Raw genomic sequence first — 16,834 nt, forward strand, 5'->3', positions numbered from 1 at the left:
TTCCTCATAGTCTCGCTTGGGCTCCCGTATCACCTTCTTACATTTCTTTTGCCACAGTTTATGTTCCTTTTTATTCTCCTCATTAGGGCAAGACTTCCGTTTATTGAAGGAAGCTTCCTTGCCCTTTACGGCCTCTCTAACTTGGCTGGTTAGCCATGCGGGCACCCTCCTGGACTTAGTGAAACCCTTCTTCCTTTGTGGTATACACTTCTGCTGGGCCTCTATTACTGTTGTTTTAAGCAGCCTCTATGCTCTCTGTAGAGACTGGACTCTTTGTACCTTCCCTTTCAACCTCCTTCTAACCAGCCTCCTCATTTGAGGGAGGTCTGCTTGTCAGAAGTCAAGGGTTTTTGTGATAGATTTGCCCGGTATTCTTCCCCCGATGTGCATGATGAAACGGATCACAGCATGATCACTGTTCCCCAACAGTGACATTGACATCTCCGTAACATTGACATCTCTAACCAGGTCCTGAGTACTGCACAATATTAAATCCAGAGTCACCTGTCCTCTGGTGGGCTCCATGTCTAGCTGCTCTAAGGCACAGTCATTTAGCATGTCAAGGAATCTGGTCTCCTTTTCTTGTCCAAAACACAAATTAACCCAGTCAATATGAGAATAATTGAAGTCCCCCATGATTACAACCCTGTCCCTTCTTGTCACCCCCCTGATCTGTTTCCTCATTTCAAGGTCCCCTTCCGGTTTCTGGTCTGGAGGATGATAGTACACCCTCAGTATTACCTTGGTCCTGAGGCCTGGTAATTTAACCCACAGAGATTCTGTGGTGGAGTCGAACCCACCTTCAATCTCTACTTTGCTGGCTTCTATCCCTTCCTTAACGTAAACGACCACCCCACCTCCAACACGCCTTTCCCTGTCCCTCCTGTAGAGTTTATAGCCCGGGATTGTGGTATCCCACTGATTTTCCTCATTCCACCAGGTTTCCGTTATACCCACTATGTCAATGTTTTCCCTTATCACCAGACATTCCAGTTCTCCCATCTTTGCTTGGAGACTTTGGGCATTTGCCTAAAAGCATTTGTACATGGAATGCCCCAGGATGGGTTGCTTATTAGCTCCTTTGTCCCCGCATCCTCTCACTGTGCCAAACCGTCTATCACATTTCATCACGCTACCATTCCCAATTTCTTCTCCTACTCTGTCTTTGCCTTGTTGTTCTCTAACCTCCCCATCCTTGTCCCATAGGGACGAGAAGTCCCAAACTGGATGCCCCTCAGTTCCTGTCGGCTTTCCCCTAGGGGTCAGTTTAAAAGCTGCTCTCCCGCCTTTTTAATGTTATGCACCAGCAGTCTGGTTCCATTCTGGTTCAAATGTAGCCCGTCCCTCTTGTACAGGCCCCGCTTGTCCCAAAACGTTCCCCAGTGCCTAACGAATCTAAACCCCTCCTCCCTACACCACTGTCTCATCCATGCATTGAGATCCCTGATCTCCGCCTGCCTAACTGGCCCTGCGCGTGGAACAGGTAGCACTTCAGAGAACGCTACCTTTGAGGTCCTGGCTTTCAGCTTCCTACCTAATAGCCTAAATTTGGCCTCCAGGACCTCCTGGCTACACTTGCCCACGTCATTGGTGCCAACATGCTCCACAACCACTACCTCCTCCCCAGTACTGTCTACCAGCCTGTCTAGAGAAGAAGTGATGTCCGCAACCTTCGTACCAGGCAGGCAAGTTGCCATGCGGTCCTCACATCCATCGCAAACCCCCCTCTCTATGTTTCTAATAATCGAATCCCCCACTACAAGAAGCCCCCGACCCCCCTTCCCGCCGACCCCCCTCCCGCCTCTCCCGATACGGGCTTGGCCCCTGGAGAAGGGGTCCCCCCTAGGGGATTGTTTCCTTCCTCTCCAGGATGACGTCCTCCAGCCCCGAGACTTCCCACCCAGGCAGCTGAGGAGCTGCACGCCTGAGGTAGGGACAAAGCCTGATTGTCCCCAGAAGTCTCCCCACAGTCCTTCTCTGCCTGCCTCTGCTTCTCCAGGTCAGCCCCCAAGGCTTCAAGGGAGCGGACGCATTCCCTGAGTCCCTGGAGTTCCTTGCACCAAGGACACACTTATGACTTATGCCCCAGAGGCATACATGTGGCACTCGATGCAGAACACTGGATAGCCCCCACCCTGCTGCTGGCTGTCAGACTGCATTGTTTGTTTGTTTGTTTGTTTGTTTGTTTGTTTGTTTGTTTGTTTGTTTGTTTGTTTGTTTAGGGGTACTTAAAAACCCTTCACTGGTTTGCTGCCCTCTTCTCAGGGGAAGAGAAGGAGAGTGTCTGGGGCCCTGGCCTCCTCACCCTGCTGCTGAAATCACACTGAGGCTAAACTCATGGTGCCTTACCTAGCACTTTGTTTCCAAGGCACTTGGTTTCCAGAGTGCAAGCTTCTGCAGAAGGCTTTATACCCCCATCTAGCTCCTCCTCCCTCCCTCGTTGCTGATTGAAAGGGGGCTGGTCTTCCTAGGTGAGATTACAAAAGATTAAGAAGAGACAAGGCTGCTGATGGGCCTAATTTGCCCATTGAATTGTAGGCTCTTGAATTTGCCTGATGGGGCTCTTACAACCACCTAAAGGACAACGACTATGCTAATTTGCTAAATTGCTAAGTTTATGACTATGCTAAGCGAAATTGCCCTGACTGGCTAGGAACGGGTCCTTCCTAGGTTCTTACCCTCCTAATTTAGTTCTCTTAGGCTGGACTGTTTTTCAACCTCAAGCTGCTTTTTTTTTTAGTTTAAACTGCACTGGTTTAAGAGTTTTTTGGACTTGACAGAACTTACACACTAAAGGGTTTAAATCCTGTTTTGCCCTGTTTATAAAATAGACACCAAGTGTACTTTCTCCCCCTATTACCCTCTTCTTTGTTTTGTTTGGGCTCTAGCTTCCTATCTAAATTATACCTCCCACTTTTATTAAGTGTGCACCTTTATTTATTTATTGCTCTCACCTAGATCCTGTGTCCCAATTTACTGAACCTTTAGATTATGTTCTAACTTGGGTTAAGTTAGGGTTAATTTAAACAAAGTAGAAAATTTGCTTTCTACTTTATCCTCCTATGTTTTGTTTACTTTTCCAAGTGCCTGTACCTTGGCCTCTTACTCACGAGTAGGACTCTGCTGCTGCTCAGAGTAGATCTATGTACTCACTCACGTGTATATTTTTATTGCTCTCACCTAGCTCCTGTTCCCCAACTTGCTGGACCTTAAACTCCCTCCCTCTGGTTAGATTAGTTGCTAACTTAGGTAAAGCTTAGGTAAAGCTAAGTTAAAGGTAAGCTAAATTTCAATGTTGATTTAAGGTTAGAAGACGAGTTAGAAAGACAAAGAGTTAGAAAGAGTACACTTACCTTCTCATCATCGTCCTCCTCTCCTCTCCACAACTCAAGAGTCCTCCCTCTCCTTCTCCAGAAACTCATAGGTCCACTTGCCTTCTCCCTGAGGCTAAACTCGAAGTGCCTTACCTGGCACTTTGTTCCCAAGGCACTTGGTGTCCCAGAGGCCGCGCGCGCTTCTGTCTGATGCCACTGTTCTCTAAATGGAAGAGACTTTCCTCTCGTGGACAGGCAGGTATGGATTCAAGCCTTTGTCCAGATTGAAACTTGAAGGTTTTAACAATTACAGTAAAGATCTAAGAAGAATAAACAATTCTTTTTATTACAGGAAGTAAAGCTGGATCAAGTTACCAAACTAGCACTTGCAACAGAGATTAGTTTTGAGCTTGTCTGCAAAAAGGTAAGATTCTTTACATATTTGTATTTAGTAGCATATACTTGCTTGAAACACATCCCACAGTGACCATGAGCACATAAATTTAGAACGGGGTTCCCAAACTGTAAGTCATGGAACTGCAGAAACCAGGCAGGGCTGCTGTGGAATCCCTGTGAAAAATATGTTGCCCTAAACCAGGGGTGTCCAAACTTTTTGGCAGGAGTGCCACATCATCTCTCTGACACTGTGTCGGTGCTGGGGGAAATTTACATTTCAAATTTGAATAAATTTACATAAATGAATATATTAGAGATGGAACTTATATGAATGAATGAATTTTACTGAGTTTTGTAATACACATGAGATCCAGAAAAGGGGGGTTGTTAAAATAATTCCTGACACATATAATACACCTCTTCCTAGGCAAAAGTACAGAACAAAGTTAAGAGGAGTCAGAGTGGGCTGCTTCCCTCCCCCCCCATGCAGGAGCATGTTTTTACTCTTACTCTCCCCCCCCCCCCAATCCTGGCAACAAGCAGCAGCAAAGGAACACAATCAGTCATGGGGCTGGTGGGCACCTGCCCCCTCAGGACTGGAATTTGTTTCTCCTCATTCACACCGAGAAGGGAGCTGCCTGTCTCCCTCTCTCAGTCCCTCCCCCAGCCTGCACCCAGCACCAAGCAAACTTAGAAGCAGGCAGAGAGCTATGTGTACTTCTCCATTCACAAACAAATCCCCCACCTTCCTCCCTCTCTGCCAGCAACCCAACAAGCAAAAGCAGTAGGTTTCCTCCCCATTCAAACATTCCATGAGTTCTTCCCTGCAGCGCCCGCCTCCAACACCAAGCACTCACAGCCCAATTGGATCCACACTTTCCTAGGAGAAAGCCCCACTGACTCTATGGGGCTTACTGCAGAGTAGACATGCTCTCCAGCTGCATTCAAACATCCCCGAGACTTCTTCCCTGCAGTGCCAGTCTCCGACCCCAAACACACTCACAGTCCAATCGGATCCACACTTTCCTGAGAGTAAACCCCACTGAGTCTGATGGGATTTACTGCTGAGTAGACATGCTCTCCAGCGGCATTCAAACACCCCGCAATTTCTCCCTTGCAGCACCCGCGCCCCAGCACACACAAGCAGCACAAATAGACTCACAGTTTCCCCTCCTCAGTGCCTGCCCCCCCCCAAGCCAAACTCAAGCAGGACAAACAGACCCAGGACTTCTCACCACCATCCACGCCTGCACTCAGCTGCAGCCTCCCCAGCCTAATGGGAGGGTTGCAGATGGGCAGGGTTCCTGCTCTCCTGTGAGTGCTTAGCCTTTTCCTTGCTGTCCCTTAGAAGAGCAGTTGCATCAGGGTAGCGAGGGCTCTGGCGGGTCTCCAGCGGGCCGAGTGCCCATTGGAGATGGGGGGCTCCCTGGGGGGCCAGATTGGGGCCCTCCATGACTGCAAGTGGCCCGGGGGCCGGGGTTTGGGGAGCCCTGCCCTAAACAATGTATAGCAGTGGTTCTCACACATTTAGCACCAGGACCCACTTTTTAAAATGATAATCTGTTAGAACCCACCAGAAGTAATGTCATGACCAGAAGTGATGTCATCAAGCAGGAAATGTTTTAAAAATCCTAGGCTGCAATCCTACCGCACTTATCCAGGAATAAGTTCCATTTACTATCATTGTTAATAAAATATACATAGTAGCTTGTTAAAAGCTCAGGTCTGTAACATTTCCCCAAATGCAGTCACATACCATGGTAGCATCAAGTCTAATATTTTAAAAATAAAAAATTGCAATGATTGGTGACCCACCTGAAATTGGCTCACGACCCACCTAGTGGGTCCCGACCCACAGTTTGAGAAACACTGATGTATAGGATCGTAGCCCTAATGGGGAGCTGTGGCCAATGACCCAGTAGGTTAAGGGAGCTGTAGTCGAAAAAATTTGGGAACCTCTGGTTTAGAGCCTTCCCCACATGTTGTTACAGTAGTGAGCGCTTGACAAGGCTTGTAATGCTATGCCAGGGCAACATTGGTGCTGCTTGCAAATAGGTCACTGCGGGTACTTAAGAGCTCTGCTCTCATTTTCTGACTTCCCAACTACAGATGTGTGATTTGAGCATAATTCCAGTCTCAGTTCCTCTTTCAGAAGAATTGCTCTCTTTTCCCCCTCCCAACACAATGCATAATTAGGAAGGTCTGATTATTCCAACTGCGAATTCAGTCATCCACTGGCTTCGATGCCATGTGGAGTCTGTGAACAGACCTCCCCCCCCCCCCAGACACTGAGGACCAACTGTAGTTTTAAAAGGCTGATCAGAACAAGTGTTTTCAAAGGCATTTATCTTCCAGGATTCTGACATGAGCAAAACTTAGTTGCAGACGTTATTTACAGTGTTGTTTTACTCAACGTTATTTTACTCAACAGTAAACTCATTGTTTTCATTAGACTGTAATCTTATCTTACTTACTGGAAACAAGCACCTCTACTTAGTTGTTAATATCACTAAAGAGATGCCTTCTAGCTCCTTCCATGATAGCATTATTGTTTAATTGTTATATTAAATGATTAGATATTGTAGTTCTATATAATATTGTATAATCTATTTTGGGAGCAGCCTATGCATTTAAAAAAATATAAATTACAATTTCATTTTTAAAAAACATAGATGCATCCTATGAATAGAGGTGGGAGAAAACAATTTTATTTTTTTGTGATTATCTGTTTTCCAAAGGTAGAAATGCAGAAACCAGTGTTGTATGTTTTTATTTAAAGACATATGTTTTGTATGTATGTATGTATGCATGCATGCATGCATGTATGTATGTATTTATTTATTTATTTATTTATTTTTATTTTATTTATGTAAAATTTACATTATAATTATAATCGCTTTAAGGGTGTACTAGATAGGTGATATAGGTGTGTAGTGTCATCAGATTAAGCCATAGCCATTACTCATGCACACACATCATTAAATAATCAGTAAAAACCAAATAAAACAGTTTTATTTTTTCACAGATTTCGGAGTGTTTCTTGTATTGGTTTTTTTGTTTTTTGATTTTTACAAAAATGATAATTGCAGAAAGTATAGTTATGTTTTATTTTGTTGTCACCATTTTCTCCCATCTCTACTTAAGAATTAAATTCCATTGATGTCTTTTAAACGATGTACATTTGTTGACTATTCCAAAGTGTATACTCTAAATAATTGAAGTTTCTCTATTAAGGCTGTTAACTTTGAAAACATTTATATTAGTCCTGTATCATTTATCTGTGGTGTCAATACAGTAAGAGGATGTGAACTACCTGCTAGATTTTGGTTTTGTAAGTCTTGTGAGCTACTTTGACATCAATGACATCTTGTACTTAATATGTGGTTTTGAGATGTGAATGCTTGGGAATCTCTCAACAAATAGATTTTTTGCTACTTACACTGTACTTTGAGGCCAAAAGATCCATTCCACAGGCAAGTGTTTGCTACAAGAGATTTCTGGCTGTCTTCACATCTTCAGAAACAGCACTGGTGCTGGGTTGTCCTAGCATTGCTTTTGGCAGACTAAAATTCTACTTAGAAGTTCTCAAACATAAATGTAATAAAGAAGTTTTGTGTGTGCTTCAGAATGCACAAGATAGGGTATCCTAGGAATAACCTAGCTGAAATAGTCCTTTGAATCTGTCTGAAATGGAAATGACAGTGGGTGTTTGAAAACCACTGCTTCCTGATAAATTTCCATGGCAAACAGATGCCAACTTCAAACAAAAATGGTTGTGGTTACTTTGAGAACACTGGTGATGCGTCAATGTTGCATGAAGGTGTAAGATTTGTCTGCCTCTTACTAACTGTTTCTGTAATGTATAATTCAACCCTGTGATCTTAAAAACATTTGTACTTTGGAACTGTACACTTAAATATTATTACAATCTGAAGAATTTCAATGTCTGTTCAGTGCCAAAGGTATTCATTCCGTCTAGTGACCTTTGAGCAGAGGTGAACTGGCTCAGAATGGCTTCAAGTGTTAGATGGAGACGTTGGATTAACATATACATATTTGAATAGATGATCTTAGTGCCTTACAATGTCCTTCTGTTTTGTTATGTGCTATGCTCAGCGGTAACTTTCCTACTGATTCATGCATTCTGGTTTACACATTATCAGTACCATGTGGGAGTCCCATGAAATGGCTTCCATCTAGCAGCTGTAGAAAACGTATAGCACAGCTTGCCAGATGGATTGCCTCACTGCACAAAGCATTCCCTCACTACCAAGTGCTTTGCGAGATGGGGATTGCGCTGAAGACAATCCACATAATGAAATTCTTGATTGCTGTAAATAATCTGGTTCAAGGAGTTTTCACATGGTATTGTAATATCAAGTTCTTAAGAATACTGACAGGTGTGAAAGTCTTTTCTACTGCCTGCTGATAAGCCAAATTGCAGACAGATTTAATTCTGAAGTCTGAATCTTGTGGAATTTGTCTACTGCCCCTTTCCTATCACTGCAGTTTTGCCTTATTGTTAGGTCCCCTGCCAATGCAAAGTATTTACTTAGTTGAGCAAGGAATGCAGGCAGCAGTCTAAAAGAAATCAAAGGATCATTCGGTGTGGAAGAAACTGTAAAATCTTGTTTGGGGTAGCATTTAATAACTATACTTATGCAATTATATGTTAAGTGTTATGTTTTTATACATATTTATATATTTTATGTTTTTAATATGATTTTGTGAGCAGCCTTGAGTGCCCTTTACTGGGATAGAAAGGCAGGAAATAAATATTATATATTTATAATATATAATAATGGGCAGGAGGTCTGGTCTAGAGGGTAGAGCCTCCATTAGCCCAAAGATAACATCAGAAGGTCGCCAGTTCGAGGACACCGGCAGCTCCCTGAACAGCTGAGAATGGTGAGACCCTGAAGCAGCTGACAAGCCAAGATGAATGATTCCACCTGCTCTTGGTGTGAGCAAGAAGTGTCTTGTCTGCCCTCCAAGTGAGAGATGGAGCTGCTTGTCAACCTGCGCGGGAGAACTGGAGGCCAGAAATGAGACCAAACCAGGAAGATCCATTCTGAAATGTTGTTGGTTCTTGAAAGAGAGAACCTCTATGATTGCAAAAATTCCCTTGAGGGATTTAGAAACGCCTGCCTATGTAAACTGCCTTGAATAAAGTCAAAGGAGTAATCCGATGACCAGAAAGGCGGTATATAAATACCTAGTTGTTGTTGTTGTTGTCATAATAATATTCTGAGCTATTATATTCTGAGCTATTCTTCGACTTGTGTGAGAGGGCCTGCTTGCACTGAGGTGATAGTTCAGGGTTGTTGTACACAGAAGTTTGTATGCAAGGACTAGGCTTTGGGTGTGTGCAACATCTGTCCCGCATTGCTTTGCTCAACATGTCACTTGTAAACATAAAGCGTTAAAATACTTTGTTGCATGTATAATGCAACAAGCGTTAAATACATTTGTTTATTTAAATAAACAAAAATACCAACATTTCAGAAGAGTACTATTTGATCTTTAGACATGTCAACTAGTTCTAGTACAATCCACTGTCGTTGCAAACTCGAGTTGGTGACGCTCTGCAAGTGAAGCCAAATGAATGAAGAAATATCTTCTGATTACTCCTCAGAAAATCCTTAACACTGTCCACAACATTTTTGCGAAGAAAAGTTGGTTTTTCACAGACATGCTTTAAAAAACATTTTATGTAGTCCATATTTATCATAATGCATTATTTCTTGAGAGATTTGTTTGTACTTTTATTTATGCTTTTTGTGTATACAACATACTGAGAATTGCACTCACAGTCTGTTGGTTGCTTAGGGTTTCCAGACTTTTACGTTCAGTAGGTGATGGGGAGATAGTTGTGTCCTAAGGAAGTTAACAATATACCCATATTGTCTGGTCAGCCTCGCATGTTAAAATATGTGTGCATTCCTGGTATTTGGGCATCCTGGCCCCTCTCTTTTCTTCCCCAGTAAATCTTCCTAATTGTGTGGGGTGACAAAAACACAATTGTGTTTGACAAATTGTGTGGGATGTTTTTCCAATGAATTGCCCTTCAAGTTCTCATAATTACACTTATATCAAGAAAGCAATAGAAGCACGGGAGGAACCAGGACATAAGCATCACATCTTTTAACATGTGGAGCTGGTCAGACAATAAAAATATTCAGCCTACCCCAGTGAAGTTCCATTGAAGTTAATGGAACTTAAGTAATTCATGATTAGTTTGTTTTGATGAGTTCAAAATACAATTTAGTCATGACTGATTTTGTTAGAACACAATGCAGAATGTACAGGAGACTAATCCAGAAGTCATGCTGCAAACACTAAAATATGAAAAGAACTACTACTGATATTCTCTCAAGATGAATTAGTGACATCTTACTTCGTTCTTCATCTTCAGAGGACAGCTAAAATTTTAGATGTGTTAGTATGTAGAATCCTCCCATCAGTCTGATAGCATGTTTTTACTGCTCAAATCGATTTCCTTTTTTTAAAAATACAGCTCAATTGTACAGCAGCAGACAGAGCAATTGCTAGACTGGCAGCCCACCCACTATTGAAAACTAAAATTGCTGATATTAAAGGTAAGTCAAAGGTTAGCCCAATCCACGTGCATTGGGGCTTGAACAGATTTTTTTTCTTCGTTGATTGTCATCTTCTATCATAAATTAATCTTGGCAGTTTGCAAAAGTCTGAAGGCTAAATGTTTTGCATGCTGTGAACCTCATTTTAAGTGTAGAGAGAAATCTCAAAGAAATGCAATACTTCCTCAGATGCCCGAACTTGCAATTAATGCAGGGAGTTCAGAGTGTTTCATATCAGTGTGTCTAAAAAACAAAATGTCATAGTATAGTTACATTCACTACTCCACATATGTCTTATTTATACAGTACTACTGAGTATGTCATGAGGTTACTGGTAAAACTATGAAAGTAATGTGGTTAAGACATACAGTTCAGGAATGAGACAGAGCAACCCAATCCTTTGCGTGTTTACTTGGAATTAAATCCCATGGTGTGCAGTGCCTAGTATCAAAGCCTGACTTCCCATTATTTAGTTTTTCTGAGTCAGCTGTTATTAGAAGTGAACTTGGAGGTGATAGTCCAAGTCCTTACTCAATGCAGCATCCCTGGCAGATGACTGTCCAGTCTCTACTTCAATACTTCCAAAGGGGGAGAGCCTGCTTCTGCACAAGGCAGAATGTTCCAATGCTGGACAACTCTTGCAGTCAGCAAATCCTTCGTGTGAAGCCTAAACCTACTTCCCTGTAGTTTCAACCAATTGGTTCTAGTGTTGCTCTCAGAAGCCACTGAATGAGTGCTGTTCCATGTCAGATATTTGAAGATAACTACTGTTATCTCTCCCTAGTCCTTTGTTTTTCAAGATAAACATACCAGGCTCTCTTAACCATTGACTATAAGAATTGTGGTTTTGACTATAAGAATTGACTATAAGAATCAAAGACCATAAGAATTTGACTATAAGAATTGTGGTTTTGAACCTGCTTAAGTACCTTTTGACTACAGATCCAATACCAAACATTTCTACATTCTTAATCATATGAATATTCTTGCAGCAACGGTTCACATCTCAACATACCTTTGCCTTGTGTTTCTAGCAAGAGAAAACTGTTGTCTGGAGAGATAATTATACTGTACAGCTTGCCTGGCCAACTTGCATCAAAAGTGCCACAAGTGACATAGTTAACAGTCTGGTGAGGAGCAGGAAGATGTATTAGCCTGACTTTGGCAAGTGGGACCCATTGTAAAAGCCAAATGAAGAAAATAAGACCAGTAAAAATAGTCTGTCCTTCTTGCCTGTATGTTTTAGTAAGGCTTCGCTTTTGTCTGTAATGTGGCTCCAAAGACATGGTAGAGCCATGATACCTAGAGGAGGGTGTGTGTATGACTACCTTATAGAAATATATGAAGCTATCTATACAGAGTTAGACCTCTGGTCCATCTGGCTCAGTTCTGTCTCCTTGGACTTGTCTCCAGTGGCTCTCCAAAGTTTAGACATTTTCCTGAATCCTTTTAACTGGAAACTACCATTAAGCTATGGTTCCTTTGTAAGCAAATGTATGTTTATATTTATTTTTAAAATTATTTTTACATTATATCCTGCCCTTCTTCCAAATAATCCAGAGTGGCATATGTGATTCCCTGCACCCGCATGTTTTATTCTTGCAGCAGAGAAATTATGGGAAGACTGAGGGATAATGACTGGGCCAAGACGGTCCACTTAGCCGTGAAGCTCTCTCAGATATTTGAATTTGGGTTGTTCTAGTCTGAGTCCAGCACTCTGATCACTACTCTGTACTGACTCTCTGCATGAGATGGTGCTAGTCTTGGTCTTGGGCATATCCATAAATTCCTCCCAATTTTCACCTAATATTAGTGTGCTGATCCAAAGCTAGAAGGTAAGTGAAAAGCACTGTTTGGCTACCCAGAAAGGAACTTTAAATTTTTCATAAAATTGGGTTTTTATACCCTCTCTGTCATTACTATGTTTTTAATATTGTTGCTACCATGTAAAAAAAATCAGCGCTCCTTTTTTTCTAGCTGCTGTCAAAGCCTTTAAAGATGCAAGACGGAAGCCAGCAAGGGTGACTTCTTCAGAAGGGCAGAAATTGGAAGAACCACTTACTGCACAACCCAGGGCAACCCAGCATTCCAGCAGCAGTGTACATAGCAAAATGTATAAACAAACGGAAAACCAAGACAAAACAGAGGTGAAAGAGAAGCCAGACACTGACATGGGAAAGAAGCTCATTTGTGAGAAGCTGAGAATTGCAGACAGTGAAGAAAACTGTCACTCTGGTGATTTGACAGTGCAGTCTGTCAAGCATGATAAATTATTTCATCAGAGTCAAACAGAAAAGTCATCATGTCCAAAAGGAAATAAATATTTGGATGGAATCCTGAGCAGGGCAGTGGATGAATCTGATAGTGATGCAAGTCAGACTGAGGAAACTGGAACAGAGAAGGAGTACTTTGATGACAGCACTGAAGAGAGGTTCTATCATCAGTCCTCCAGCTCTGAAGAAAGTGACAGCAGTGATGATTTCTTTATTGGCAAAATGAAGAGGGTGAAAAAAAGGGGAGCAGCTGGTACAGTGGACAGAGTCAAAAGCAGACCTCCTAAAAAATTGCAGGGCTCAGAGTATGATACCATGCAGGACACAAAGGGCAGCTCTCCAGGTTCAAAAGCAATGAAGTTGCAATCTGTATTCTATAGTTCCTTGTCCAATTCTAAACAGAAATCAAAAAACATGAAAAGGTAAGGATCTTTTTTTTCTTTTTGTAAAATTAAACTATAATTGTTGTTACTTTGCAACCATGCTATTGGCAAGTTTTCTCAGTCCCATGAAGACACTTTGGGCTCTAAGTGTTGTGTATTCAGCCTTTACATCTTTCTTACTAGCTCCTCTGAGTCAATTCTCATATCCTGTTTCTCCTAGTGGAACTACCTCTATGTCAGTATTTCTAACTTTGACAAGAAAACTTCACAGAATTTTATTTAAGACAAATCAACAAGCTCAACATAGCTGTTAAAACTAAGATATATAAATAACTTTGTGCTTTGGACATATGTTACAAGTTAGCATTAGTTTTTATAATGAGGGTCACAACAAAACATTGCAGTATGCACATCTTCCTTCGAGTAACTCCCACAGGACTCAATGGGGAATACCTTAAATCAAGGGTGTCAAACTGCATCTGGCCAATGGAAGCTCTCTATGCAACCCATGTGACAATTGGGCTTTCTAGGTACTGTCCTTTCAGCAGTGACGCTTCTCCCAAGTGTCTATGGGGAAGAGATGGAAGAAAGCCTTGGAAGGCAACAAACACTGTGGGGAACGGGAACTGTGCAGACCAGGAGGGATGAGAAAGGGAGACGCTGCCGAGGTACTAGGAGAGCTCCATTATCAAATGGTCTGCCCTTTCAGCAGCACTGTTTCCGCTGAAGAAGAAGAGCTTTGCAGAGCACCTCTCAGTTGCTGAGCTGCTAAGTCAAGTCTTAGCAGAAACGGCAGCCTATGTGTTAATTGGGCTCCCCCATCTCTTGAAAAATATGATCAAGATCTGCATATTTTTTCTATTTGCAGGTAATGAGTTCCTAGGTGAGAACAGAGTGCTTGTTTCTTGCCATCATCTGCTTAATGTCATCACTTCCTGCTTGATAATGTCACGTCTGGCCCTCATCAGGTGCCATAAATGCTATTTGGCCATTGTACGGAATGGGTTTGACACTCCTGCCCTAAAGCAAGCATGCACTGGACCACACTGTCGCAGAGACTGAGTGGAGACTTTCAGTATTGAACAAGCAGCCTTGCGCTTCTCTCTATTTCATATCTTTCTATTTTTCCCCTCTTATTGCCTTTAAACTGTCCCTTGTCCTGCCGCTCAGTCAACAAGTAAGCCATAAAGTGAGGTGCGAGTAATAACACAAATGAAACTGAAAATCCTTTCCAACCAGCAGAAAGTGATGCCTCTCTAGGAATCCAGACTCTTTCTTTAAAGCCTTAGTGTCCCTTGGAAGCAAAGCATTTGGGGGATTTTTTTTCTTCCATTTGGTCTGTTTTGAGTTTTTTAGTGCAGTTTATTTTGTTTGGACTCAGAACACAAAAACTGTGTTGTCTATAACTCTTCTCAGAAAGTGTGCAGAAAGTGTACATTGGCTGCATGGGGGCAGGTCCAGGACACCTGGCAGTGTTGCCATCATTACCAAGCTCCAGAACCCCAAGAGATGTAGTGTGGAACCAAAATTGTAGCTGTGCAGCTGACAGGGAACAGTGCCCAGAAACGTTATGCGTGATCCTTTTTCCGTTACATTCTTATCAGCACAGGGTGGGGACTTGAAAAATGACTTCTTGCATACATTGTAATGTTTTGACTCTTTAAAGGGAAATATGATGACTTTCCACCCCTGGGTCATCTAATTTTGTCTGCCTTGTTTTCTAGAACTGTTAGAGACCACCTTCCCCAAAACAAAATGGGTAACACAGGTTGGTATTGCTTCTTCATTATGATCTCTTGCAGTGTCAGTAGTAAAACTTGATTTTGTATGAAAATGGTGTAATAGCTTTCCAGATGCAAGACAGTTCATTGATATTTAAAATGTTTTCCTGTTCAGATGTAATGCCAACGGAGGCTCATTTTTGGCCTTATGAGAACAAGTCCTTGGGCTTGCATAGATGCTCCTCCCTCAGACTTGGTGCTTCAGAACTTTCAATGATCACATGTAAGGAAAGAGGTGTCTGTGCCCAAGGAACTCCGGAGTTCATTTTCAAAGTTTTTGAAATACATAATTAAAAGCTATGGTTGTGCAATGTGTTCTCCATTTGAGTGATTGACATTGTTCTAGTGAAGGCAATTTCTTTACATAATAAGCATAGTAATTTCATTGGAAATGCTACATTAGAGGTGTAAGAAATGAGCAATAAACAATATATCAGGAAAAACCTGAAAAAAATGCATTTTGATGGTGTGTTAACTGTTGTTTCAATTAATGCTCTGTTAATTCTTGCACAGCTTCTGGCAAAAAATGCCCACAGAAACAGTTGCTCAAAGGGATAGGTAAGAAGCAAGATCTGAAGAGAGAACGGTTGGAACAACCTCTTCATCCTTCATGGGAAGCAAGCAGGAAACGTCAAGAGCAAGTATCCCAAATTGCAGCATTCCAAGGGAAAAGAATTACATTTGAAGACTGAGTTTTTCCTCCTTTTAAGACTCTTTTTTTAAGCTCCTGTTTTTCACATCTTATATCTTAATTATGATCCTGTCAGTATATACTGAAATCTTAGTTGCTCTGAAACAGATGTTATGTACAACTGATCATCTGTATAAGTGAAAAACACAAAGGTGTTTGAAGACAACTATTTTTGGTCAATATACTTACATTTCTGAGTTCTATTATATAAAGTATGTACAGGTGGTACCTCCTTATCCGCACAGGTTCTGTTCCCAGACCCCTCCTTGCCCCCCGTGGATACCAAAAACCACGTATAATGAAATCCTCAGTTTTTTGAACCCATTGGAGCTCTGAACGTGACTTGCTCCAGTCACAACTGGAGCCATTCTGAGCCTTAGAAAGGCAGCATGAAGCCTCTCTGAGGCTTGAAAAGTTGCCCGGGGCCTTTTTCAGGCACCTTTGGGTCTTTGGTGGTGCGTGGCCTCTCTGAGGCTCAGAAAATCTCCCATATGCAAAACGAGATGCTGGTCATGTCTGAGAGGTCTTCAGTGGGGTAGTCCAGGGGTTTGGCAGATAAAGAGACCCCACCTGTACGGATCTTGACCACTAGTTGTAAGAGACCCTTTTTAATGGAACCAATCGGCATTGGCTGGTTTTTTTAAAAGAAAATTTGTATGAAAGATCAGGGGTATCAATATGTGTAAATCTTACTGACAGTTGTACATTTACACATAAAGTTCTGTAATCACAAGTATTTTTTTCTGTGTATGTTTTGTATTGTTTAATTGCTATACATAAATGACTACCCTTTATATATAACAGATGGATATTGATAATTATGTTTATCTGTCGGCAGCTCAGTTCTTTTCCTTATAATATGTGAATTGCTTCAGTTCAGTACAATCAGTGTAATACACTGGAATATAAATATTGTAATTGAACTACATTGTCTGGAATACCTTTTTAAAATGGTGAAGGATGAATGTATACATACATATGTGGTAAAATCATGCCTGTAAATACAACTGAAATACCATTTACTGCATTAAATGTGAAAGTTGAAAATGAGCATGTGTGCATAAAAATGAACTCTTAGGCTAAATTTCATTGGTTTGGCATAACAGAATATACCTTGCACACACCATTCTAACAGAAGCCAACATTTTTCTAATTCAGTTCTCCCTCATCTTAGGAGTGGTTAACTTGTGTGAATTCAACTATACAGGTGCTTGGCAAACAAAAAAACTTAGAGAAAAACAACAGCTTAAACAATAAAGGTGAATTCCACTTACTAAATACATGTCCTGGAGGGAGCCTGTGCTCAGAGAATGCAGCTGCTGTTATCCCAGTCAGTTTCCGTTCCTGCTTGCATCTTGGAATTTTTAAAGAGACAGTACCTATTTTTCCAATGTAAG

At 41.7% G+C, this 16,834-nt stretch overlaps 1 protein-coding gene across 3 annotated transcripts in view; it reads left to right on the forward strand.

The window, feature by feature from the left end:
• Window positions 1-16,468, forward strand: part of SRFBP1 (serum response factor binding protein 1) — a 65,874-nt gene extending 49,406 nt beyond the window's left edge. For 2 of the 3 annotated variants that reach the window (XM_066615217.1, XM_066615219.1), the window contains 5 exons: window positions 3,667-3,738; window positions 10,228-10,309; window positions 12,287-13,004; window positions 14,690-14,733; window positions 15,260-16,468. In XM_066615217.1, the coding sequence (XP_066471314.1) occupies window positions 3,667-3,738; window positions 10,228-10,309; window positions 12,287-13,004; window positions 14,690-14,733; window positions 15,260-15,438 (1,095 nt within the window). In that variant the 3' untranslated portion in view covers window positions 15,439-16,468. Of the gene's footprint in view, window positions 1-3,666; window positions 3,739-10,227; window positions 10,310-12,286; window positions 13,005-14,687; window positions 14,734-15,259 lie in introns of all 3 variants that reach the window. The other variant, XM_066615218.1, reaches the window with a different exon arrangement.
• Window positions 16,469-16,834: the final 366 nt, after the last annotated feature.

This window comes from Tiliqua scincoides, chromosome 2 (genome assembly GCF_035046505.1).
Source record: "Tiliqua scincoides isolate rTilSci1 chromosome 2, rTilSci1.hap2, whole genome shotgun sequence".
Lineage (NCBI taxonomy): Eukaryota > Metazoa > Chordata > Lepidosauria > Squamata > Scincidae > Tiliqua > Tiliqua scincoides.